This window comes from Pogona vitticeps, chromosome 9, assembly GCF_051106095.1.
Source record: "Pogona vitticeps strain Pit_001003342236 chromosome 9, PviZW2.1, whole genome shotgun sequence".
NCBI classification, from domain to species: Eukaryota; Metazoa; Chordata; class Lepidosauria; order Squamata; family Agamidae; genus Pogona; species Pogona vitticeps.
The window spans coordinates 18,961,429-18,986,776 of NC_135791.1; the positions used below are offsets into that span (position 1 = coordinate 18,961,429).

Sequence of the window (25,348 nt, forward strand, 5' to 3'; positions counted from 1 at the left end):
CCAGATCAAAGCAGAGGAGCCAGATTTGGTTCCAGGGCAAAACAGAGCAAATGTACAACTAGTGTAGTTGTTTCCGGAGTAGGAAGTCCCTTGTGTGCAAACCCCTGGAACTAGCGGTCTGACGTTTGGCAGGTTTATTCCTCTCTTTAGGGTCTGTCTTGTCTCCAGATTTCCAGTGCATCGGTGCAAAAAAGAGCAACAATACTAGTATCACCTTTTTTCCCCCCATACAAACTGACTGGAGGCTCACAAATCAACATGGATCCAGGGGGCAGATTGAATTGAACAAGGCTACATTCCCAAGTCCACAAATGGCCTCCAAATGAAATTGGGAGACCCATGCACAGCTGTAATTTGGTCTGTGCTGGGGACGGGCACTATCAAAGTAATGTATTTCTTCGGCTTTGTTTGGCTAGTCATTTACTATTTAAATATGGCTCATTGGTATGCTAATGAGCATGTGTCATTGTGTGAGCGCTTGCCCAGCCCTTAGAAGATGAGGCCCCCATCCTGTGATAATACAGCCACAGTGCATATGCCCGAGCACCTGCGTTCCTCGGCTGTCCCTTCATCTCTGTTGGCTGAAAAAGTGACTTCATCCACCATGTGTTGCTGTTCATGTTGAGTATGCTTGGAGAAAGCTGAAATCAAGAGCTGGTTCCATTCAGCCTTGCCCCTTGAAGACTTGGCTATTTGGCTGGAACCAAACCAAGAGCAGACCTTTGGTCCAGATGGGTGGGGTAGAAATCAAATCAAATCAATAAATAAAATAAGGAGGGTGCAGAAGGTGGTCATAGCCTCCCACTCATGCCTCCCACTTGGGAAAGTGGCTTTCTTGGACTCCAAAGCCCATAATCCCCCATCAAACAGCAGGGGATTCTGAGAGTTGTGTTCTACCTGTAATTTCTCCAAATTCTGCCTTGGGGGTTCACAGCACGGTCGCCATTGATGGCCAGTTTCAGAGGCAGCTGTCCAAGGTGCTAAACCGTGTCTCCAAGGAGATGCCTTGGTGAAGTCCTGCAAAGAGTGGAGGAAAACCTGGAGTGGGTTCACAGCACCTCCAGATTGGGAGTCACCAGCCACCCACAGCTGGGATATTAAACTAAAAGAGCTCAGACCAAGCCTCAGATTCTTTTAAAACAGAAGTGGGCAAAATGCCACTCTCTGGAAGTTGTAGGACTGGATCTCCCAGCACGCCCCACCACCGGTTATGCTGGTTAGGACTGATGGGAATTGCAGTCCATCAACATTTGGTGGGCAGCGCTTAGACCCCCCCTCCCTGTCCTGAAGAAAGGAAGGAAGGAAGAGCAGAGAGACATATTTCCTTGGTGGGAAGGCCGAGTCTTCTTCTCGCTCACTTTGCTGTTCCTGGCACTGGGCGAGAGAGCGGTGTCAGTCCCCTGCTGTGCCATCCTGGGAGCCGGACACAAAGACGGTGGTTGTGAGATGGCCATGAGTCAGTCAACAGTGATTCACTGCAGAGACAAAGGCTGCAGGGAATGTTCACTCGGGCTGCGAAGCTGTTCCAGTTGGGAGCAGAGAATTGGCTTATTGTCTCTGGTTTCGGCTAGGCTGGGACTGACCCTTTCTTAGCCCCAGCATGTTCTGACTTGAATGATCCCATCTCCCCCAGCTGCTACATCCATGCTCTTCCCTGACTCTATTTGTAAACAAGTGGGAGACGTCTCACCTGTGATTAACAACTCCTCAGGGATATACTTGACCCCCTTGGCTGGTGGGCAGAGTTAGGTCAGAAGCTAAATTGTCTCTGACCTGGTGCCCTCCCATTTTATTGCTTGTTTATTGTATGTGTAGCTCACTCATTAACCAAAAAACAGCTGCCAAAAATATTAACAAATATCCAGTTCAGGACAGTCCCTGCTTGTAGGCTTGCCATCTAAAAGACATGACATAAAAGGAAAAGGGACTGGGAGGGAGAAGGAAAAAAAGCAAACCCAGGCACTAGATCAGTGGTGTCCAACCTTGGCCCTCCAGATGTTCTTGGACTTCAACTCCCAGAAATCCTGGCCAGCAGAGGTGGTGGTGAAGGCTTTTGGGAGCTGTAGTCTAAGAACATCTGGAGGTCCAAGGTTGGACACCACTGCACTAGATACTTTGTTCTAAAGGTATTAAGTTCAACAGATCGTGGAGCTGAACTGAAGCACGATGGCTGTTGTATTGTAAATTGTAGTTTCTCTAAACTACAATTCACAATACAGGATGTGGTATATTGCTAATCTGCAATAGGGCAAACTTTTTCTCCAGGGCTTCTACCTCTCTGGAGTGTTCCTCTATTTCCATCTGAACCACACCAATCAGGTTCCTGTATTAAAGATAATTGAAAATGAAAGCTTCCAGCTAGGGGGCGGAACAAAGTGGTAAAAAAAGTAAACCAGGGGTTTGGAGAGGGCCCAGTCTGGGAACCTGTTAAAAAGGCAGTACAAAGTGGAAGAACAACCACCTTCGCTGGAAGTTGGGTGAATTTCCATTAGAATCAGAACTTGACATGGGGGACTTAAATGTGCCACTAGCTAGAACTAGGCATCCTATCATTTTTCCTCTCCTAATGTATTTCTCAGTGTTCACCCAATGTCCAAATAATAAATACAAGACTTTTTATTCTCTTAGAATGAGAAGTCTGTATATGGTTTCTCTTCAAAATTAAAATGTTCTCTACTAAGTATTCTAGTGCTGAAGATCTGACTCTACAATGCAGCTCAGCTGTAGCTTGTTCTGCTAACTCAAAATATATATATATTTTTCTGATGAAGTCACGATATTTCAGGCAAGGTTACTGCTGGGAAGAATACTTTAGAACTGTACGCATTTTTCTCCTATATCCAACATTCTGCATCTTCACGAAACTGCCAGTGGGCACATTTGTGTTACAGCACCCTCTAGTGCCACAGTGGTGAGTGTACAGCTCCACATAAAGGCTCTTTCGGCAGTGTGAAAGCACACTTTCTCACTACTTTTTTGAGAAAATCAGACAACCCTCTGTCAGATACGTTCTGATAGTATTCCTGCCTTGAGCAGAGGGGGTTGGACTTGATGGCCTTGTAGGCCATTTCCAACTTCACTTTTCTATGATTTCTATGTGGTATATAATTTGGCCCTCTAGAGCAGGCTTGTCCAACCTTGGCCCTCCAGATGTTCTTGGACTTCAACTCCCAGAAATCCTGGCCAGCAGAGGTGGTGCTGGCCAGCAGAGGTGGTGCTAAAGGCTTCTGGGAGTTGAAGTCCAAGAACATCTGGAGGCCCAAGGTTGGGGACCACTGCTCTAGAGTATGTCAACACTTCACAATTACAACAGTTTGATACCACATTGCAAGTGTTATTGCTCCACCTTACAGAACCTTGTAGTTTGAAGAGGTGTTTTGTATTCTTTCTGTAGTTTGGAGGTGTTTTCCACGTACCTTCCCAACCAGACTAAAAAAAACAAAACAGGCAACTGAAGTGGTATCAAACTGCCATCGCTGTGTAGTGTTAGCCCAGGATTCCTAGCACCATACAGAAACAGTGCAGCCAGCAATTCATTTCAAGCCTGGAAATTTTGCTTTTTTTTGGACAACAGATACCAGAATCCACAACAAGCAGGACTAGTAGCCCCAAAACAGCAAATTTCAGTAGTTTGAAAAAGACCAATAAGCAACTTTTCCAAGCTCCGAGCTGGAGAGGAACATGGAGAGTTTCAACCATGACTCTGATTGCACTTCCAGTCGATATCTTTATTAGTCTGCATCCCCTTTCCTGGGGTATCCATGAAGTTTTCATGCACCTCTTCTAGACAATGGTGGTTTCAGGCTTTCTCCGGCAGGACTGGATGATGCTAAGGAACATCATGAAGACAAGGAAGATGGATAATCCCACGACTAGTGCTTCAATGGAGGAATAAGAGCGGGCCAGCTCCTTGGGAGCTGGCACAGCAGCAGGGGAAGTGACAAAAAACCTGCCCACCAGGTGCCCATTGACATAGCACCAGTAGACAGTGCTCTGCGAGCCGTTCTGGAAGGTGAGGTGGAGAATCCCACCACCAGTGGCTTTATCCAGGCTCTGGGAGCTGTTCTTCTGGAGAAGTTCAAAGTGGGTCAGCTTTGTTAGGCCTTCTTGCCAGTAGACGGGGCTGAAGAAGATAAAGGGGAAAAAATACAGTTCTTAATGCAGCAGGGTAAAAATGGGCAGACTCTCAACTTTTCAAAAATAAAGACAGGTAATCAAACTGTTGTAAGTCGCCCAGAGACCTTTGGGTAGTGTGGGCAGCATATAAATTAAACAAACAAACAAACTGCATGGGCGTGAGCTATAATCTCTTAGATAGCCTTGCACATGGAGAGTATGGCCACAGAGGTACAGTTAACTGATAGATGCAAGAGCGGATTATTTCTGCAATGTATTTGGTGTTCCCTTGAGGCTGGATGGAAAACTGGTGCACCAGGCTGTTTTCAGGTCTCCCTCCAAGATCTGCTTTGCTGCAGGCTCTAACTTGGCTGCCTTTTGCTGGATCAGAAGACCTGAGAACATGTCTTCTCCTTATCATTCTACCCAGTCCCTACGATCTCCTGCAAGGGCTCCCCCAGTGCCTCTGAGAACTGTTTAAGCTGACCCGGAGGAGGGCCTTTCATGTATGAGCTGCCATCCTATGGAATGAGTTTCCATCTAGGCTCCTCTTTTTGGTCCTTTGCTGAAAACTGTGCTTTTCTGATGCTCATTTTGCAATTAATTTCAGCCACAATTTTATTAATGTACTGGATTTGTTTCTACTGCATTTCTTTCTAATATCCCCCTATCCACTGTACTTTGAGAGTCCTCTGAAATATGGATTGATAGACAAACAGATAGAAGACAGCTAGGTGTGTGAATAGTAGCAATAGCTTGGAAGCAAAGGCATCCTGGGATAGATAGATGTACATATGACTAAGAGAATAATTTGGAGTCAAAAGCATTATCTCTTTGATTCTATATATGCTTTCCCCCTTTCCCCTGCAGGTGTTTTGGGCTGCAAATCCAATCAGGTCCTACTAGCTTGGGCCACAGCCAGAAAGGGCAGGAACATAATTATCACAATCAGATCTACTGATGCAGTAGGACCTCACTATCTGCAGTATCAGTATGCACTGAATCATTTATCTGCTGTCCAAAAATGCTAAATAAAAACCTCAGAAATACACGTTTCTATGTATTTCCAATTCTATGTGATGCTGGAGGAGACTCTTGAGAGTCCCCTGGACTGCAAAGGGAACAAAGCTATCCATTTTGAAGGAAATAAATCCTGAGTGTTCACTGGAAGGACAGATCCTGAAGCTGAGGCTCCAATACTCTGGCCATCTCATGAGAAGAGAAGAATCCTTGGAAAATAACATGACGTTGGGAAAGTGTGAGGGCAAGAGGAGAAGGGGACGACAGAGGACGAGATGGATGGACAGTGTCATCGAAGCGACCAACATGAATTTGGCCCAGCTCCGGGAGGCAGAGGAAGACGGGAGGGCCTGGCGTGCTCTGGTCCATGGGGTCATGAAAAGTCAGGCACAACTTAAAAACTAAACATGTATTTCCAGGGTGCATTTACTAGAACTGGCCACTAAAGGGAGTCAGAGACCATGCAATGTATGGCATTCTATACTTCAGTGTTTTTTGGCACTCACTGGGGGTTGTGTGTGTGTCTTCCAGCCCATCCTCTATGAATACTGTGGTCCTACTGTAATTGAATTTTCTTAATGCTGCAAACCTAAGAGGCTGCTGTTATGGTTGTGGAAGTCACATTACCCACATGCTCCAGAAATTTCTGACTTTGATCCCATATCTTTATGGCTGTCCTGAATATCCATTTCCTGCTCCTCCACAGAGTTGGAGATGACGTGTTTTATTATTATTTTTTCAACATGCTAGCTATAAGTGACAGAACTGGATCTGGGCATAACGTCCTGAGGGGAAAGTTTTCTCTAGCTTGTCAATCATTAACCAGCATGGCTATCTGAGCGCACAGAGAGGTTAAAATTGAATGCTAATGTGAAAGGCCTGTGCAAAAGCAGACCGGCCTGTTCTCTCTGCATTTGTGCAGCATTTTGCCTGGAGGAGACAAGGAGTGCGAGGGGAATGGAGCCGGGACCCACCCAAGACATTTTGCTGCCCGAGGCAGAACAGCAAATGCCTTTACCACTCACACAATCAAGACTTACAGTATACTCATTCCCCATCCCTAGTTTGGAGGATTCAAATGTTATTTTATTCATTTGTTTCCTTTGTACATCATTTTTCTCTCCAAAGAGACCCGACATTTCTGGGACATTATCCCGATTACCACAGGGTTGGAGTTTATCCTCCAAACTACAATGCACTCTGAAAAGCACTGTTGTTTGCACAAAACAGTGTTTCACAAGCTGCATTATTATTCTTATTTATATCTTCATATCACAGATTGAAAAAGAGATGTTAAAGAAGAGAGCTAAACAAGACAAACCAGTTAATAGCAGCGAGTGGAAGACGTGGGCTTTGAAGCAAGGACGTTTGCTTCACAGGCCAGCCTTGCAGGTTTGGAAACAGTAGCTATTTTCAACCAGATGTTGAGGACAAAGCTTCGGTACCATCAATGGCTGTAGAGACCAAAGCATGTCAGCAGATGTATCAAGTCACAATAAGGTGAGAAAAAGCCGAAGCTTATTTTCCTGCACAATTCTTAAAAGTACCAGAACTCTCTCCTCGTCTTTTGGCCTTGATTCATTTACTCAATAAAATCCCAGGAGCACCTTAGACAGCTTGAGAGGTCTGCTTGAGAACTGAAAGCAAAGTGTGCTGCTTATAAACCTTCCCAAATCACTCTCTAGGTGGTTTGCAATTTAATTATGCAGGCTACACATTGCCCTGCCGCAAGCTAGCTGGGCACTCAATTTACCATCCTTGGAAGGATGGAAAGTTGAATTAATCTCAAGCCGCTGACTTGAGTCTCTTGGGATTGATCTCAGGTCCTGAGCAGAGTCTTGGCTGCAGTACTGCATTTTAACCACTGCACCATGAGGCTCCGTGAGGCTACCTGAAAGAGACAGATCTGAGCTTGAAGACTCTACCTGTAGATGGAAGAGGATGGGCAACGCAGGTGAGCAACGGACATGGGCTGGGGATGTAAGGTGGTAAAGACCAGAAGCGACGCAGTGTTGGGTTTTTCTGGAGTGTCACAAGGCACCTGACAGGTTTCCATTCTTAGCTCTGGTCCACGTTGTGGTAACATGGGATACTTTCTCCTGGCTATCCCACAGGGCAGAGGTTTCTCTACCTCCTGGTCACTCTTGGTCACTTGGGCATAACAAAAACCCACTCGCTTCCTTTCTCCCAAACGGCTACACCGATCGCAAGCTTGCCAAGGACTCCAGGAGGTGAACAGCTCAGCTCGTGTTCCATTTTCTAGCTCGACTGTAACATTGTCCGAAACGGTCCCTCCAAGGCTAGCATGTGAGACGTGGAGGTGCCCAGCATCTTGGAAATCCACATTGTAATAAGCAATGGTGGCATCGCCCACCTGGCAGGTATATACTCCAGAGTCCTTGATGCTGGGGCTTGGGATGTACAGATGGCCAGCAATTAGTCGGGATCTGAACCAGAACCGCATCAACTTGGCATGGCTAAGCGAAGGCCAAGAGGAACTCTCTGAGCGCAGAAAGGTGATCGGTTGCTCATTTGTCCACCTTGGATCGAGGTACTGCCAGGATACTTGAGCTCTAGGATGTGTGTAAGGACAACGCAGGATCACAGGGTTGTCGGAGATAAAGGCAAGGGTGCAAGGGTAGCCTGGAAGACATGATGATCCCAGTGAATGGCCCTCATACAAGTTAGCTTCAGTGACAACAAATATCCAACCCAGGAAAAAAGCCACACAAGGTGCTCCACAGGACATGGCTGCCTGAGCACTAACCCACTAAAGGGATTATATAGGAAAATCCTAGCTGATCTCAGTGTGACATCATCCTTGAGGTAGGCACAAGGATGATGTCATAATGAGCAGCAAAATTCTATGGTTGAGGCGGGGCTGTTATTGTCTGGTCCAAGCCATTCTCTTTTAAAACTGGGTCTATCGGTTTATGTTGCGTTCCAGAGAGCTCAGGCAGTCTATGCAGTTCATCCATCCCGATTGTTCTTTATTGTTATAGTGAGAGAGCAGTGGTGGTGCAGTAGACAGAGTGCCAGACTAGGACTCAGGAGGCCTGGCTCAAAACTCTGCTTGGAAACAAAGGAACTCCTGGGTGCAGGACTGCAGTCAGCATGGACAGAAACACAAAGATTATAGACAATGACACTGTCTAAAGAGTGGCCATTACACAAAAATAAATCTTGGTTGGTGATATTGGACATCTCAGAATAGATGTCTGATTAACACACATCATGTTGTTCTGTGCTGTAAAATCACTGTTGACTTATGTTGACTCTATGAATGAGCAATCTCCAAAATGTCCTGTCCTGAAGAGCCCTGCTCCGCATCCAGAGGCTTCCTTGAGGGAGTTAGTCTATCTTGTCTTTGGTCTTCCTCTTCTCCTGTTGCCTTCCAGCTTTCCCAGCATTATTTTCAAGAGAATCTTGCCTTCTCATGAGGTGCCCAAAGTAGGACAGCCTGAGCTTCAACATTTTGTCTCCAGAGATTAGTTCAGGCTTAATTTGATTTAGGACCTACTGGTTTGTCTTTCTGGCAGTCCAGGATATCCACAAAATTCTCTCCCGGCACATTTAAAACAAGTCATTTTTTTCTCCGTCAGCTTTCTTTTCTGCTGAGCTTTCAAAGTCACAAATAGTGATCAGGAATGCAATTAACACACTTATTGAAATGAAAAATCTTAGTCCCTATTCATGTCATAAGCAACAGGATCAAACACCCTGATGAGGTAATAAAATTGGACCTCTGGTTGTTTCTGTTTGGAAGTTCTTCAAAGTTCTTTTACTCCAAAATAGCCTCTTTGAAGTCAAAATGGAGTGTTCTAAGAGACTTGAGTGTTCTCAACCAGTGCTGTTGGGTTTTTTTTTAATAGTAATCTTGTGGTACAGTAGAGCCCATCTCCTGACCTGCTTCGTTGTGTCAGCATGTCTAAAGAACACATATCTACAATTTTTTTAAAAATTGTAAACAAAGCTTGAAAAATATTGTTTTTCAGCCTACAGTTCCCAGAATCTCTCAGCCAGCCTGGCTAGAGACATACTGGATGGGAATTCTGGCAGCTGTAGTCTAAAACTTGGCCGCACTCTTAATAGGAGAAATAGTTAGGTAGCTAAAATTCCCGCAAAAGTCTTTGACTGTGTGGACCACAACCAACTATGGCAAGTCCTTAAAGAAATGGGAGTGTCTGACCACCTTTATCTATCTCCTGAGAAATCTATACGTGGGACAGGAAGCAACAGTTAGAACTAGATATGGAACAACTGACTGGTTCAAAATTGGGAAAGGAGTACGACAAAGCTGTATATTGTCCCCCAGCTTATTTAACTTACAGTATATGCAGACTACATCATGTGAAAGGCAGGACTGGAGGAGTCCCAAGCGAGAATTAAGATTGCGAGAAGAAATATCAACAACCTCAGATATGCAGATGATACTACTCTGATGGCAGAAAGTGAGGAGGAATTAAGGAACCTCTCAATGAGGGTGAAAGAGAAGAGTGCAAAAAACGGCCTGAAACTCAACATCAAAGAAACTAAGATCATGGCCACTGGTCCCATCACCTCCTGGGAAATTGAAGGGGAAGATATGGAGGCAGTGACAGATTTTACTTTCTTGGGCTCCAGGATCACTGCAGATGATGACAGCAGCCACGAAATTAAAAGATGGCTGCTTCTTGGAAGGAAAGCGATGACAAACCTCGATAGCATCTTAAAAAGCAGAGACATCACCTTGCCAATAAAAGTACGCACAGTCAAAGCTATGGTTTTTCCTGTAGTGATGTATGGAAGTGAGAGCTGGACCATCAAGAAGGCTGACCACTGGGGAATTGATGCTTTTGAATTGTGGTGCTAGAGGAGACTCTTGAGAATCCCCTGGACTGCAAGGAGATCAAAACCATCCATTCTGAAGGAAATCAACCCTGAGTGCTCACTGGAAGGACAGATCCTGAAGCTGAGGCTCCAGTACTTTGGCCATCTCATGAGAAGAGAAGACTCCCTGGAAAAGATCCTAATGTTGGGAAAGTGTGAAGGCAAGAGGAGAAGGGGATGACCGAGGATGAGATGGCTGGACAGGGTCATCAAAACTGTCTAACATGAATTTGCCCAAACTCCAGGAGGCAGTGGAAGATAGGAGGGCCTGGCGTGCTCTGGTCCATGGGGGTCACCAAGAGTCGGACACGACCTAACGACTAAACAACAAAATTCCCAACGCCAACCCTAGTGGTCAAAAGCAACCGTTCTTCCTTTCTTCAGGGTAAGGCCTTGCTTTTAAATTAATTGCTGCCCAATGGCAAAGCTCCTTAGCCAACCGCCCTTGACCGACAGCAATCCCTTTTCTTTTCTCATACTTTTTAAAAACTGCTTTTATCCCAGCGCCCTCCTAATCCATACCTGGGTTGAGTCCACTTTCATTTAAAGAGGGGAAGACAGGAGGGCTATGAAAATGGCATTTTCTCCACGAAAGCTGGCACTTGTTTGAGTTTTACTGGTCCATTAAAAGATATTAATCACATATTAATCTGCGTAATCTTTGGGATCCACACAGCCTTTTCCTGGTTCTTTCTGGGCTGAAGAAACTTTCCCCTCGCCTCCCCCCCCCTTTCCCAAGTAATTTGGCGCCTTCTCCCAAGGCATTCCAACAAGACGGAGGGCCAAACCACTTTCACAAATAGGGAGGCTACTCCCAAGAGAGTTTATTCGCCGGCGTTCTTGAAAAAGCCACCTTGCTCTAAACGTGACTCAGAGGGCAAGACAAGACACTTTTTTTTCCTCACAGAAAGTCTTCCAGAGCTTAAGCCGTCCCTCAGAGGTTGTCCTCCCCTCCCACCTCCGTAGGAGTTGGTAGCGTCCATGCTCCGGGCGGGGAGCCAGAGCTGCACCTGAACCGAGCGCAGAGTTCGGTGCGGCTGGGCAGCGATTCGGGCGCGCCTGAGGGAACTTCAGGCGGGCTTTTGGCACTCCAGGAACTACGTGAAGAGCCCCAAAAGGAGGAGGAAGAAAGAAGTGGGGACTGAATTTGCCCATCCCGCCTTCATTAACCCCCCCTTTTTGCCTGAGGACCGTTTGTTTCTCCCAGGTCCCTGCGGAGGGGGGGTGGACATGAAGCCTCCGACGCCGCCTGGGCCAGCCGCGCTGACGCTCCTGTGGCTCTTGGGCAGCGCCTGGAGACCAGGTAAAAGAAGAAAAACGGACTAAGGTGGTTTTATTTCCCCCCCTTTCTCAGAGCGAGCGACATGAACCCCACCGCTCTGGGGGCCCCGCCACCCGCCTCTGAGGGGGAAACGCTCCGGGGTCTCCTGCTTTAGGGTACAGGGGAGGGGGGGAACTCGCGCGCTGATTGGCCGAAAGGGGCAGCTCTGCCTCCCTTTGGCCTTTCCCAGGTCGCCGTCTTTTGTTCGGACTCTTCCCCCCCCCCCCCAAATTACAGGAGCGCAAAAGTTTCTGGCTTCCTTTGGGAGTGTTTTTGCCTTGTGGTTGCTGCTGGAAAAACATTCACCTGATCTAAGGTGTGGCTGCTTGGTAAGGAGGAAAGGGCAAAGCTGGCTCCATTTCCCAAAGCAGCCCTTACTGGGGCTTGCCATCGGGGTTCTGTGGCAGGCAGAAACTCAAAGGGTGTATCCTGTTCCTGATTTCCAGATTTTTTTTTGTGTGTGTGTGTGTTTGCTTGTTTCCTGAGTGGGAAAGAATGCACTTGTTTGTTTGTTCTTTCCTTGTTCTGTTGTTGTCTTAAAGGCACCTGTGCTTTGTGGGAGAGAAACTGGATGCTGTGGGAGAGGGGACAAGGGTGGGGAAATGTCTAAGGTGGCTCCTGCCTGCTGGACCCAGATGGGAGCTTTGATTCAACATATCTCAAGGGCATGTGTTGGGGGAAAGTCTGCTATATTGGTGTAACCAGAGTTTTGTGTAGTGATTTGGCCTTGTCTTGTTTCACCTGCACTTGGGGGCGGCTTCTGGCCACCAGAGCTGCATGTTCAGGATCTTACCCTTATGTACTCCTCCATTCCTTTTGTTCTGCTAAAATAGTAGTCCTTGAATCTCCCATGTCCTTTGGCTTGCCCCAGAAGTCTGTATTCTGCTTTTGACCTTACTTTCATTCATGGTGTGATTCCCTAATCTAACTTCCTTGTGTATTTTTGTAAAGTGATGCCCTCCATGTCTATCAGAACCTGGTATTGTAAGGCTCCACTATGACACGCATTGTGTGCTAACCCAGATCAGCTTGAAATCTCTGCCTTCTACTCCTGGAGTCCTATCACTCAAGCCATATCTTGGTAGCAAGATTTCTGGTACTTCTGTGGAAACAGGTGTACTTCCTGACATCTTCCACCATGCTTCATTATCAGCCACTGAATCTTAACTTATTATTTCTCTTTATGGAGTTAAGTTCTTTCTCTGTAGCCCCTCTGGGGACAGCCTTCCTTGGCTGAAGATCTAGTTTGTCTCATGGGCTCCCTTCCCACTGGATAAACTTCCTATTGTAGCTTGAGGCCTTGTTGCTTTTTCTTTGTACACTATTTCCTGGTCACAGCTGCTAGAACATCACATCTGGCCCAGTTTTTGAATGATTTGGCATATCTGCAAGGTTTAAACCATATTTATCTTAAGAAGAATTAGGGAGAACTTGGCGACTCGTTTTATTTGTAATTTTGTAGTGTCCAGTAAAGCAGTAGCTTTTAAGGAGGAAAAAGTGATTTGTTCCAGGTTGACGTTTGGGGTTAACCGGTGGGTCCCAAAGAAATAATTATATTCGGTTATGACTTGGTCTGCTTTTTTGCCACCTTTTCTATTATCTGCCTGTGGAATACATGGCAGGGCGTGTATTTGACATCTAACCACCCTCCTGCAAAGTAAACATGAAGCCTATGAAATGATTGGAAATGCTTGTGCAGTAATTCAAACCCTAAGCCTTTTCTGCAGTTCTAGTTTCATGACCTCTGGGGAGGGTGTTTCTTTGCCATAAGCGTTTGTGCTCCATGTGGCACGCTTTCTTGGGTGCCTCCTGGAAGGAAGCCTAAGTTATAGGTGTGTCTGACTCTGGGGAAAGTAATAAGCTCCCCCACCCCCTCCCAGGAAGTGTGATGGCTGATGCTGGCTATGACACACACACGTCCGCCGAAACTCCCTGTCCATTGTGGGAGGAAAGTGATCTCAGCGTCAGTCCACGGTCAGCCAGGAATGAAACCACAGGAACAAATGAAAGGAGAAGAATGTTGATGCAAGGAGTGAATAGGAGGCTGGTTTTGTTTCATGGTGAAACTGGGGGGGGGGGGAATACTTGCCTTAATAATGCAGGCCATGGAAGGCATAAAAGTTAGGAAAGCCTTTTATTTTATTTTTTTAAGCAAACTTTTTTTCCATCACAAACAGTGCACAAACTAATGAACATTAAAACCACTTGTTGTCATACCTAAATGGAAAGGGAAAGCTACCCCTTCTTTCTGATGTTCTATAGGTTTCGTCTAGAGTTTGGGTCTTTTCAGTGATGTTACTCAATATCTGAAACACCCTCTACAGAAAGGTATGATTAATATTACTGCAAGTTGCTAATCCATTTTGACTCCAAAAAAGGTCTAAATTTTTCTGAGAAGCTGGCAGTAGGCTTTCGAGTCATCTGCTTCTTCACTGACGTCCTCTCTGGAGCTCGTTGGGGAGTTAGGAACGCTCTGTTCAATTGTGCTGGATTTGGCTTATGCACAAGCAAAGATACAGCCACTACTGTATCTCCCAGGTTTTTGTGGAAATGATGCTGAATTTGTAGATTTCTTGTTTCTTGTCTTTTATGAAGTTGCTTTTGTGGTGTCAAGTTTTTTTTTTAATGTGTTCTGCTTTGAGTACTTACTTACATAAAAAGGTCGAGGCACAACTGAAGCCCTGGGTTTCTCCCATTCATTTGTTTTCATCCTCCTTTGATCCTGAACAGCAGGAGGTGTAAGCCTTGAAACAATTGATGCCTGTAAATGTTGTAAACTAAAACACCCTTGGATGTAACAACTCATTCAGGCATCATAGAAACTCTTAAAATCTATGACAGGCTTGGTCAATAAGGGATTGGCCAGTCTGTCCTTCTCGGGGCAGCCTAGTTGATTTCTTTGTTGCTGTTGCGGAAGAAGGAAAACCCCTTTCTCTTTGGTCAGCTTGGGAATACAGAAAGCTGGTTGAAAACTGGCCTGTTCTGTTCCTTATTTTACAGTCTTTGAAATCCCAGGGAGTCTTTCCAATGCTAGAATGCTGATTGGTTTAGTTGAAAGGAAATGAAAATCAGTGCATACAGGGTTGTAAATAGACAAATGGGGAGTAATTATAGTAAGCAGGAATCTTTGCAATGACCTAGTATGAATGCTCTGCTAAACTTGGAAAAGCTGTCTTGATAGCAAATAGATTCCTATTTTGGCATATAGACTTGACAGTTATCTTGGGATTTTTGTAAAAAAGCATGTTTCTTATATACTACCCCATAGTGCTTAAAGCACTTTAATTATGTAGGGTACACATTGCCACCTGCCCACTGCAAGCTTAGATACTCAGTTTGCCGACCTCAGAAGGATGGAAGGCTGAGTTAATCTTGACCCAGCAACCTGAGCCTGTTGGGACTGAACTTTGATCATGAGCAGAGTTTCGACTGCAGTACTGCAGTTTAACCACTGTGCCACAGGGCTCTTCATTTGACTTTTAGGGCAAAATATTGATTTGCCAAATGTAACTGTCATCTTGTGAATGGGTTGGTGAATGCAATAAAAAGCCAGTGTTACAGGACTGCCTAATAAATTTGACATTTATTTATTTATTTAAAATAGTTATATATACCACCTTTCTCCTGAAGGCTTCAGGCTGGCTTACAGTATAAAGGAAAGAAAGTTAAAAGCAAAAATAATAAGTTGTTAAAATTATAAAGAAGAATTAAACATCATATTTAAACTTCTAAATAAAAGCAATATTAAAAACACAAGTACAGTAAAACAGCTTCATACTGATCTTTAGTATTGATCAATCTGATGTAGTATATGCATTTTCAGTACAGAAAGAAGTATTTGGGGAATGATTCCTTAGAGATAAAGAGTGCTTCCTTTTCTGTCTCCTCCTGCCAGAATCCTGCATCTCCCTTAGAGCAGTAGTCCCCAACCTTGGGACTCCAGATGTTCTTGGACTTCAAATCTTGGCCACCAGAGGTGGTGGTGAAGGCTTCTGGGAGATGTAGTCCAAGAACATCTGGAGGCCAAAGGTTGGGGACCACTGCCTTAAAGGAAAGGTTTAGACAGTAACTAGATCTCTGTCTCTCTGGCACCTAACCAGACATGGATTAAGGATTCTGAATAGAGTCCAATGTAGAATGGCTTTCTTGCCTATAGGAACGTGTTTCATTTCCTCATTCCATTCACAGGCTTTCTTCAGACCTGTTCTTGTTGTCTGTTGAAAAGTGGTAAGCTTTTGCTCAATGAACTTGTTCCAGCAAAACTCTTTGACCTACATCCTGCTTAAAAAGAGATTTTATATTCACAAGAAGCTAGCACTTTTGAATATTGACTTATGATATTTATTGTGATGTATGGATGCATCCAGTGAATGAATATGGCAGAGAAATGTTCTGAATGGAGCTATGGGGTATTCATGTTCTGTTTTCTCATTTAATAGTCTCCTTCTTGTCTATCTGTTCTTGTCCTTAGATCCTGCCACTGCAATACAAGTCACAGTGCAGAACCCATTCAATGTGGTCATTCTGTTTCAGCCTGTCACTCTGCAATGCAATTACCAGACTTCAGCCACCCAGCCACCTATTGTCTTGTGGAAGTACAAGTCGTATTGCCGGAGCCGCCTGGCAGATGCTTTTAACCCCAGCAGCCAGGAGACCCTGGTCACCAACCAGCTACAGCAGACCAACCCTGGATACAATCCCTATGTGGAGTGCCAAGACAATACGCGAACTGTGCGAGTGGTGGCTACCAAACAAGGCAACACAGTGACGCTTGGGGAGTTTTACCAGGGCAGGCGCATCACCATCACTAATAGTAAGTATGAAATGCCAGTAGCTAGTTCTCTTGAAATCTTAAATTGCTATTGGCTTTGTTATTGATGATGATAGAGAACTATCTCTCTGGAAAACAAAGAGCCAGTTTTACAAAAACTGGTGCTTTCCCACAAGACACAAATGATTAGCACAAGAAACATACCTTCTAACTTTCAGCTCCACTGGGTGGGACTGCCTCTCTCTTGTGCAACTTCTCCCCTGCATGCACATGTGATCCCCCTGTGCAGGATTCCGTCACAACCGGAATCAAAGGGGCTGTGCAGAGGAGGAGGAGGAGGAAAGCTGTGTGGAGGGGGCAGAGTTGTGCGCACACATAGTTGTATGTCTTAGAGGGAACCTTGAGCACTAGTATATGTGGTCAAGGCAGAGGACTAGTATATTAAATCATTTGTGTGTTCGTCCTCATGCTTTTGCTCACTCCATCTGAAGTTTAGACTGCTTGCTATTTGCCTGCTATGGATAATCTCTCCCCCTTATCACAACAAAAAACATGCTGATCACCATAATCACCCAATCTCCTGAAAAGGACAAAAGCTGATCCCACAACTATAAATACTCAACTATCCAAACAAACTGCACCATAGCATGGGCAGAGTTCTGACTCCTGTTCTCTGAAGTTGCTCTGGTGAAACGTTAAGAAGAAAAACCTTAAGAACACAGCCAAACATCCGGAAAAAACCACAACAACCAGTTAAAATTCTGCTTACAAGAGATTAAAAACTAACATCACAGATTGATGGATTTAGAAAGGCGCCATAAATGCTCTGCCTTCATGACTTGTGTGTTTAATCAGATATTGCTATTGAGGTGAATCTGCTATAATTCCCCTTAATTCTTTCGTGTTACTATTTGAGGATGTTAATTGCAAAGATGCTTTCTTAGCAGAACTGTTGAACTGGAGCTGGCTTATTTTTAATGTTAAAGTGTGAGCTAGGAATATCTTCATTCAAATCCTATTCTCAGCTACAGAATTACTGCTTGGTGTTGCTTCCTGTCTTTTACTGTTTTAATTTTGTTATGATTTTGATTATGTTAACCTGTTGCTGTCTATTATATAATGTTTTTTAAAAAATATATCCCTTGCAGTTGCCATCAGTTTTGATGAGAGCAGTGGGCAGACACATATATACTTCAGCTGTAATGTGTATATTATCAAATTTTGTAAGCTTGTAAAGATTATTGTGTGTTATGTGAAATGCTTTGAACACCTGTAAAGCTTTACCTACAAGTTAAGTAATTATTCTTCCCCTAGACTTTCTCTTTTGAAGCTCTGTGGGCTAGGTGTAACCAGATTCCACCACCTCCCAGTGTTTCTGTTGGTTAGAGCAGTGGTTCTTAACCTTGGGTAATCCAGGTGTTCTTGGACTGCAATTCCCAGAAGCCTTCGCCACCAGCTATGGCCACTGGGTTAGAGAATGTCAAGATTGCCTGTGATGGAATGCTCTCCTATTCTAACCTAACACTGAGTGTTTGAAGCATGTTCAGCTTTCCAAGCCTTTTGGATATCAATTATACATAGGGTACGGTAGCTTTATGTGACATGATGACAAGTAACTACAGCATAGACATGTCTACATTGTCTATCAACCTTTGCATTCCCAGGTGTAAATGTAATTGTTGTTAGTAGGATAGTAACCTTTACCTGAGAAAGGGAAGTGTGCTAACCACAGTGGTGTAAAACTGGGCGGCCCCTTCAGCTCATTTTGGCCAGCAAATTTTGTCATGATAGTCAGTGGTTGTATGAACTACAGCTCACTGGTATTTGGAAGACTGTATATTCCCCAGCTAACCATGTGGGTAAGTGCAAATGATAATAGCTCTTCAACTTATCTACCAGGTCATGGGTGCAAGCATGATAGTTGGAGTTTGCTACTGACCACGCAGTCAAGGAGAGGATGCAAATGAAACTTTTGAAAAATAAACTGCAAGGATTTCAAAGAGATACGTCTGTTGGGAGGCAAATTCTGCTAAGTATGGCCCTTCCAAGAAATTCCTGGCTTGTGTGGCTGATCATTTTCTCCCACAAAAAGTAGGGAAAGAAATTAGAGGACTAATCATCCTTGATTTGCTTCTAACCAATAGAGACAACTTGGTAAAGGAAGCGGCAATAAGGGGAAGTCTGGGTGAGAGTGGAACATGTTCTTTTAGAATTCTTGATTTCTTTGACCCTACAGACAAATATGAAGTGCAGGTGGATGAAAAAAATGGAAGCTGGAGATTGATAAACAAATGGTCAAGGAATACCTTATTGCCTTGAAAGAGTTCAAATCTTCAGGGAGATGAACTGCATCCAAGAGTATTGAAGGAGCTGGCTGAAGAGGTCTCAGAACCACTGGCCATTATTTTCTTGAAATCATGGGAAATGGGTGAAGTGCCAGATGCCTGGAGGAAGGCTAATGTCCCTATCTACAAAAAAAGGCAAAACGGAGGAACCTGGGAACTACAAGCCAGTCGGCCTGATGTCAATCCCAGGGAAAATTCTGGAACAAATTATAAAGCGGCCGTTATGCAAACGTCTAGAAAACAAAGCAGTAATAACTAGAAGCCAACATGGATTTGTCAAGAACAAATCCTGCCTGACTAATCTGATCTCATTTTCTGATTGGGTAACCTCCCTGATAGACAGAAGGATTGCTGTAGACATTGTGTGTCTTCATTTTAGCAAAACATTTGACAAAGTGCCCCATGATCTTCTGTTTATCAAGTTAAATAGGTGTGGGCTGGATAGAACAAATGTCCGGCGGATACACAGTTGGCTACAGAATCATACTCAGAGGGTGATGATTAATGGGTCCTTCTCTAACTGGGAGGAGGTAATGTGGGGAGCCTCAGGGATCTCTCCTGGGCCCAGTGCTCTTCAACCTTTTTAATAATGACCTGGATCAGGGCATACAGGGAATGCTAATCAGATTTGAAGATGACACAAAATTGAGTGGAATAGGTAACACTCTGGAAGACAGAAACAAAATTCAAGATGATCTAGATAGGTTTAGCACTGGACTGAATATAATAGAAGGAAATTCAACAGGGATAAATGCAAAGTACTGCACCTAGGAAAAAGAAAACAAAGATAGTTACAAATTAGATGCAAATTCGGCTCAGCAATACAGTGGACCCTCGACTTACAGACGGCTCGACTTACAGACTTTTCAAGTTACAGACTTCTCTGGCTGCAAAATTTAGATTCGACTTGCAGCCAGAGAATCGACTTACAGACCAGAAAAAAACCAAAATGGAATAAAAATAGAATAAAAACCACTGGTTATGGGATTAATCGGTTTTCAGTGCATTGTAGGTCAATGGAGATTCAACTTACAGACTTTTCGACTTGCAGCCACCATTCCAATACGGATTAATTCCTTAAGTAGAGGGTTCACTGTACTATGAGCATGAAAGATCTTGGAGTTGTATATGAGCCAGCAGAGTGATGTGGCCACAAAAAAGGCAAATGCTATTTTAGTTTGCATTAACTGAAGTATAGTCTCCAAATCCCACAAGGTACTAATTCTCCTCTGTTCAGCACAGGTTAGGTCTCATTTTGAGTACAGTATCCAGTTTTGGACACCATACTTCAAGAAGGTTGCCAACAAATTAGAATACGTTTAGAGGAGGGCAACAAGGATGATCAGGGTGCATGATTAGCCTTGAGAAAAGAAGACTGAGGGGAGTTATGATAGCACTTTTCAAATACTTGAAAGGCTGTCATGCAGAGGAGGGTGAGATCTGTTCTCAGTCATCCCAGAATGCAGAACATGTAATAGTGCACTCAAGTTACAGAAAATAAATTTGATTGACTATCAGGAAGAAATTCCTAGCTGTTAGAGCAGTGCGGCAGTGGAATGAATTACCTTGAGAGGTGGTGAGTGCTCCAACACTGGAGGCATTCAACAGAATTTTAGGCAACCATTTGACAGATATCCTTTGATTTGTATTCCTGCACTGAGCAGGGGGGTTGAACTCGATGGCTTTATAGGCCCCTTCCAACTTCATGATTCTATGATTTCTTAACCCAGTTCATTGAGGTTTTTCAGTACATGTACCAAGAAGCGAGCATAGAACTGTACAGGCAAGGACATTTTCCTATTGCAGAACTTTTAAAAAGAAAGACAGAGCTAGTGGTAACTTTCATGTGTTTGTGTCTGGAGAATGTGCTCAGATGTGTGTTTGCTGAGTGTGTGTGCATGTGTCCTTGGATCAGACAGCTGCACTGAGTGCTGGCTGCAAGATAAAATACCACATCTTGTCTGCACAGGTAGGTCCAAACCGCAGACATAGCTGACAGCAGCAAGTTCTTAAAAGCTTCATGGCAAGTTGGAGATCACTGATTTCAGTCAGCTGTAGGGTGTGTGAACTTGCAGACAGGGTGAAGAGATGTTTACTGTCCCTCAGTTGAGAAGGATCAGAAAGTTATTATCAACTTTAATGTAAAGTAACATGGAGAAAAGATTGTTTTCCATGGCCAGTACCGGCCTTCTTAATTGTTTTCATCCAGTGGAAGTCTTAGGTCACTTATGGAGTGTGCTGACTTTCATTACATTCTCTTTAATATAAATTCGATGTTTGTTTTCATTAGTTATTGCTTTTGTATTGTATTGCATTTTATATATTGATTGTTGAGTTGTAGTCTGTAATAGGAACTTTCCCAAGCTCCCAGTATTTGCAATAAGATGGCATTGAACCTGCTTACAGATTAATTAGGGGGTTGTTTGAGTTAATAAAAATTGTTTAAATTAAATTGTTTATATTTAAGTTGCAATCTTAAACGTAGAGGACTTTATCTCAAGTAAACATTCATAGGAAATCATTTTAAAAAATACAGCCCTTGTTTCTTGCAAGTTGGGAGCAAACATAGCAACCTTTTCCACAATCTTATCTTGTGTATCACAAAATCAGTGTTCCTCTTGGGCTGTTGCTCCACAAAATCCTATAAGCACTACCTCCTTTAAAAAAAATCTGTATGTGTTTAAAACGACAGAGATTTCAGAAGAGAGTCAAAATAAGACTAAATAAGCATTAACTGTTCTGGCAGGTCAAAAGTCCATGGTGAAATTAGATCCTGTGATAACATGTTTCAAAACAAATACACTTCATGGTGTTCTCTCTTGTCTCCTGGCAAACCCACATAAGTTACAGTGTGATAAACAGTAGATTTTTTCTTCTTCTGTGCCACAAAGAACTCTGATTCATGTGTCAAAAGATCCTCTTTGAGACATCTGTGTGGTTTCATCTTCTACCCACCCCTGCATCTTTTTCTCTTTCTGCCAGTTACATGGATTGAGTTCAGGGGTATGAAAAATGGTTAGCAAGTGCCTTAGCTAACAAAAACATATTTTAATTATGTACTTGCTTCATTGCATTTTCCATCATCACAGCACTTTCTAAGCATGTAATTGCTGTCCTGACAGACAACATGGAAGGGTTCAGTTAACACTTGGTGTAGTTTGGGGTTGATCAGATGATGGAAACGACCAGTCTGTAGAATATGCTTCCATTCTTTCATTTCTTTGTTACATTTCTATTCTGCATCTCTTCCAGTGAGTACAAGACTATGTGTATGGCTCCTGGTTCCTTTAGAATTATAAACCAGAAGGCTTAATCTGAAAAGTAAAATACACTTAATATCCCTGCCCCCAAACACAACCAAATGATAAAAGTATAGCCCCCCCAAACAGAGTGTAATTCTGTAGAATAAAAAGATTCCACAGAGCCTCAGTAATTGTTGCATTGTAGATTGAGCAGGGAGAATGATAGTTCTAAAAAGTCTGAATTTTAAAATAAATTTGAAAAAGATGTAAGCAGTTTTGCTTATAGATATTAAGAACTGGAAGCAATCCAAATGGGACAGCTAAACAATACACTGTTGTGTTTATTTCCACCTGCAAATCTTAGCTATCGGTCGTTCCCCTAGTATCCCATCAACTGCATGTTCCCCTGTACTAATTATGGATTTTTAATAAGTGGCTCCTGTTGGCTTTGTGACAGATATAAAATATTCAGTCCAGACATTCCCTTACTGTCACTTAGAAAAAGGTTATTTAGCATTTTTGTCACAGTATGTTAACTTTTATTGGCTGGATAACTCAGTGGTTTAGGTATCCAGCTGCAGAGCCAAAGGCTGGGAGTTCAATTCCCCACTTTACATTGTGCAAGTAAAACCAGCCTGTGTGGCCTTGGGCAAGCTACACAGTCCCAGGATGCCCCCAGAAGAAGTGAATAATAAGCCACTTCTGAGTGCTCTCTACCTAGAACACCCTGAAAAGGATCACCATGAGTTGAAATTGACATGTTTATTTTAAAACAACTTGCCTGTCTGCTTTGTTCATACATGTGTTCAGATAAAATAAAAGTTGAACTCCTTAGAATCTCCTTAAGGTCCCAACAACAAGCTCTAGCAAGGAACCGTGTTCGTTTTTTCAGCCTAAGATGCTTTCAAAGGCTTATCATAAACTTTGAGCTGGAAGAACATTTTAATTATGTAGCAAAATACTGTGCAGATTTCAATTGGAGGAAGACTCATTGTTTCTGAAGAATTTTTTAAAAGGGGGAACAAAGGGGAAAAGGCAAGGCTGAACTTTCACACCCTTCACGGAAGAGTGAGCTGCAAACCAACTAAGGTGCCTACCCAGGCAGTACATTTATAAGTTCATCATTATGTTGCCTCTGTTTCCTGACAGTATCCTTAGAGATATGCTGATTTGGGGGCTGTTACCTCCTCTTCCAAGCTGGTGTAGTGTCATGGATAGAGTGCTCCATTGGGATTCATGAGACCTGGGTCCAAATCTCTACTTGGCCATGAAATTAGTTCGCAAGTGGCAATACTCCTTGAACATCTTACATACCTTAGAAACCATTATGGTTGCCTTGATTAATTTCTTTTTCGCTTTGCCTTCTCTCCTCTTGTAGATGCTGACCTCAGCATAGAGCAGACGGCATGGGGGGACAGCGGTGTGTACTACTGCACTGTAACATCATCTCAAGATTTGCAAGGCAACAATGAAGCCTATGCTGAGCTCATTGTGTTGGGTAAGTCACAAGACTCCGACACCATGTAAGTACTGTATTTCAGAGGTCAGAGCAGCTTGACTACATGCCTTGAGAGATTTCATAGGTGAGGATGCTCTCATACAAGTCGAGCAGGGCCTACTGGGTTAATCCCCAGAAAGAAAGGAAGCTAGGCTCATTCTCAAAGTTAATGGTTTATGGTTGCTTCCCAAGTCCTGCCCACTCAGAGAGGGAGAATAAGGTTGATTTATGCATGACTCTGTGAAATGGGTGTCTTTCATACTGTAGGTAACAATGATTTTTTTTAAATTGTGCAGCCACAATTGGTTGATTACAAAAAACAACAAACCTGACAGGAACAAAACCAGTATGCAGGGACCAAACTGGGCTAGCTATAGTTCTCCTTGATTTCTCTCTGCAGGAATTGGTTTCTCTGGCCAGAATCTCATATGGATTATTTAGTGTGTATGGGTGATTGTGCAAGTGACCCTGTTTGTGTAGCTGTTGGTAGGGATGATACTTTTGGGAGAAAAGAACTCCTAGTCTCATAATTTGGTGGGAGTCCTGCAGGCCTGATTATAGGACTGGGAGCTGTCAAAGGACAGGTGATAGAGCAATGCTTTTACCTCCTCCCTGCTGTTCCTGTGCCATTTCTTTGTACTCTGTAAAGTGCTCTGCTGCACCTTTGTGAGCTGGGAGAACCACTTGTGACCTGCAAGGTGCACGGAAGAACAAATTCTGATGGGGGCTACCCATTGGAACCCTTGTGAGTTGCAAGGAAAGGTGCAGTGAGGCCTGCTGTACCTCTTTCCATTTGATGGCTCCCAATCCCATAATTCAGATGGAGTGTGTGTGCTGACAAATTATGGGACTGGGAGATCCTTTTCCCAAAAAATCCCTTCCCCATCTATCTGTCTGTTGTGCTCCTTAAATCATCTAGTTGGTAAAATGATTGCAGACCCGATGGAAAGCAAGAGGGGAACCCTGCTTGAAAAATTGCCCATGAACACAGTTATCTGGCAAGTTTTTGACCTCTGTGAGTTTAACAGAAGGAGCATTTGGAATTATTACTTCTTCTTGTTTGTTGTCTCTACTGCTCCAGTCTGTTCTATTGACCTGGATAGGAGTGGCCAGATTAGAGCCTTGCTAGGTTTTTAAAAAAATTAATACTCTGAGGCTCAACAAGTACAAAATAGTGGTTCATTAGTTAGATAGATGCCTAGTGCTTTAAGGTAAACAACAAAAAGCAAAGTGTGCTGCTTATATACCACCCCATAGCGCTTCAAGCACTCTCTGGGTGGTTTACAATTTAATTATGCGGGCTACACATTGCCCCCCCCCAGCAAGCTGGGTACTCATTTTACCGACCTCGTAAGGACAGAAGGCTGAGTCAACCTTGAGCCGGCTACCTGGGATTTGAACCCCAGATCATGAGCACAGTTTTGGTTGCAGTACAGCAGTTTAAGCACTGCGCCATGAGGCTCTTCTATAGTTCAGAGCATTTGTCCAGACCAAGAGTTAGTACCAGAATTGTGCTTACCATCTTTTCACATACAAATCCAGTCCTGGTTTTTCCCCTGTGCTTCCTCCATTTCAGCAGCCATCTTTGGCAAGGGGATCCATGTTTTTGTTTTTTTCTGTTATTGAACAAAATGGAGTTGGAAGACTCCCCTGCCAGACTGATGAGTGAGTCTTTTTCTATAGGTCCAGTTTGAGAGGTACATGCATGAAACCTCAGCACTGTGTCGCCTGTCTCACACTAGATGCATCCAGGCATATCATTTGTGCCACTTAGTTGTCCGTCACATTGAGCCTGGTGCTTTGCATCTAGGTTTGCTATGACCTTAGCAGCTCTTCACTCTTTTTTTCTCCCCACCTTTGCCCCACCGTGGATGTGTCCAAGGCCATTCAACCATAGGAATATGCAAACCAGCTATTTTCAGGTTCTGTTTTTTTTTTTTGGGGGGGGGGGACAAAGCAAATCTCTCTGAACTGGAACCAAGGTGCAGGTTTGAGCTTTGTTTGCTGTGTACACAGTGCTCTTTCTTTCTTGGCTGTGTGTGTGTTTCGGTGGAAGAACCAGTTTTAAGTGGAAGTGGCGAGGATGGCATAGTGATTTTTTTCCCTTTTCTATGGCAAAAGACTTATTTTGTAACATTAGTCCTGACCTTGGGGAATTGTATCCTT

General features: G+C 43.8%; 2 protein-coding genes across 5 annotated transcripts in view; one reads left to right on the forward strand and one right to left on the reverse strand.

The window, feature by feature from the left end:
- Positions 1–2,757: 2,757 nt before the first annotated feature.
- Positions 2,758–10,656, reverse strand: FAM187B (family with sequence similarity 187 member B). 2 transcript variants are annotated; one of them, XM_020811905.3, is made up of 2 exons: positions 7,062–8,656; positions 2,758–4,123 (listed from the first exon to the last, which is right to left on the reverse strand). In XM_020811905.3, exons 1-2 carry the CDS (start codon positions 7,883–7,885, stop codon positions 3,784–3,786), a joined length of 1,164 nt encoding a protein of 387 aa, XP_020667564.3. In that variant the 5' UTR covers positions 7,886–8,656; the 3' UTR covers positions 2,758–3,783. The 2 variants fall into 2 exon arrangements, 1 of the variants encoding a protein (XP_020667564.3); XR_012081166.2 differs by lacking the exon at positions 7,062–8,656 and adding an exon at positions 10,528–10,656 and having other exon boundaries at positions 3,990–4,123.
- Positions 10,657–11,020: 364 nt separating this feature from the next.
- The window catches only part of LSR (lipolysis stimulated lipoprotein receptor), a 30,233-nt gene continuing 15,905 nt past the window's right edge, over positions 11,021–25,348 (forward strand). For 2 of the 3 annotated variants that reach the window (XM_072980365.2, XM_072980364.2), the window contains exons 1-3: positions 11,094–11,308; positions 15,798–16,139; positions 23,063–23,182. In XM_072980365.2, the coding sequence (XP_072836466.2) occupies positions 11,236–11,308; positions 15,798–16,139; positions 23,063–23,182 (535 nt within the window). In that variant the 5' untranslated portion in view covers positions 11,094–11,235. Of the gene's footprint in view, positions 11,309–15,797; positions 16,140–23,062; positions 23,183–25,348 lie in introns of all 3 variants that reach the window. The other variant, XM_072980363.2, reaches the window with a different exon arrangement.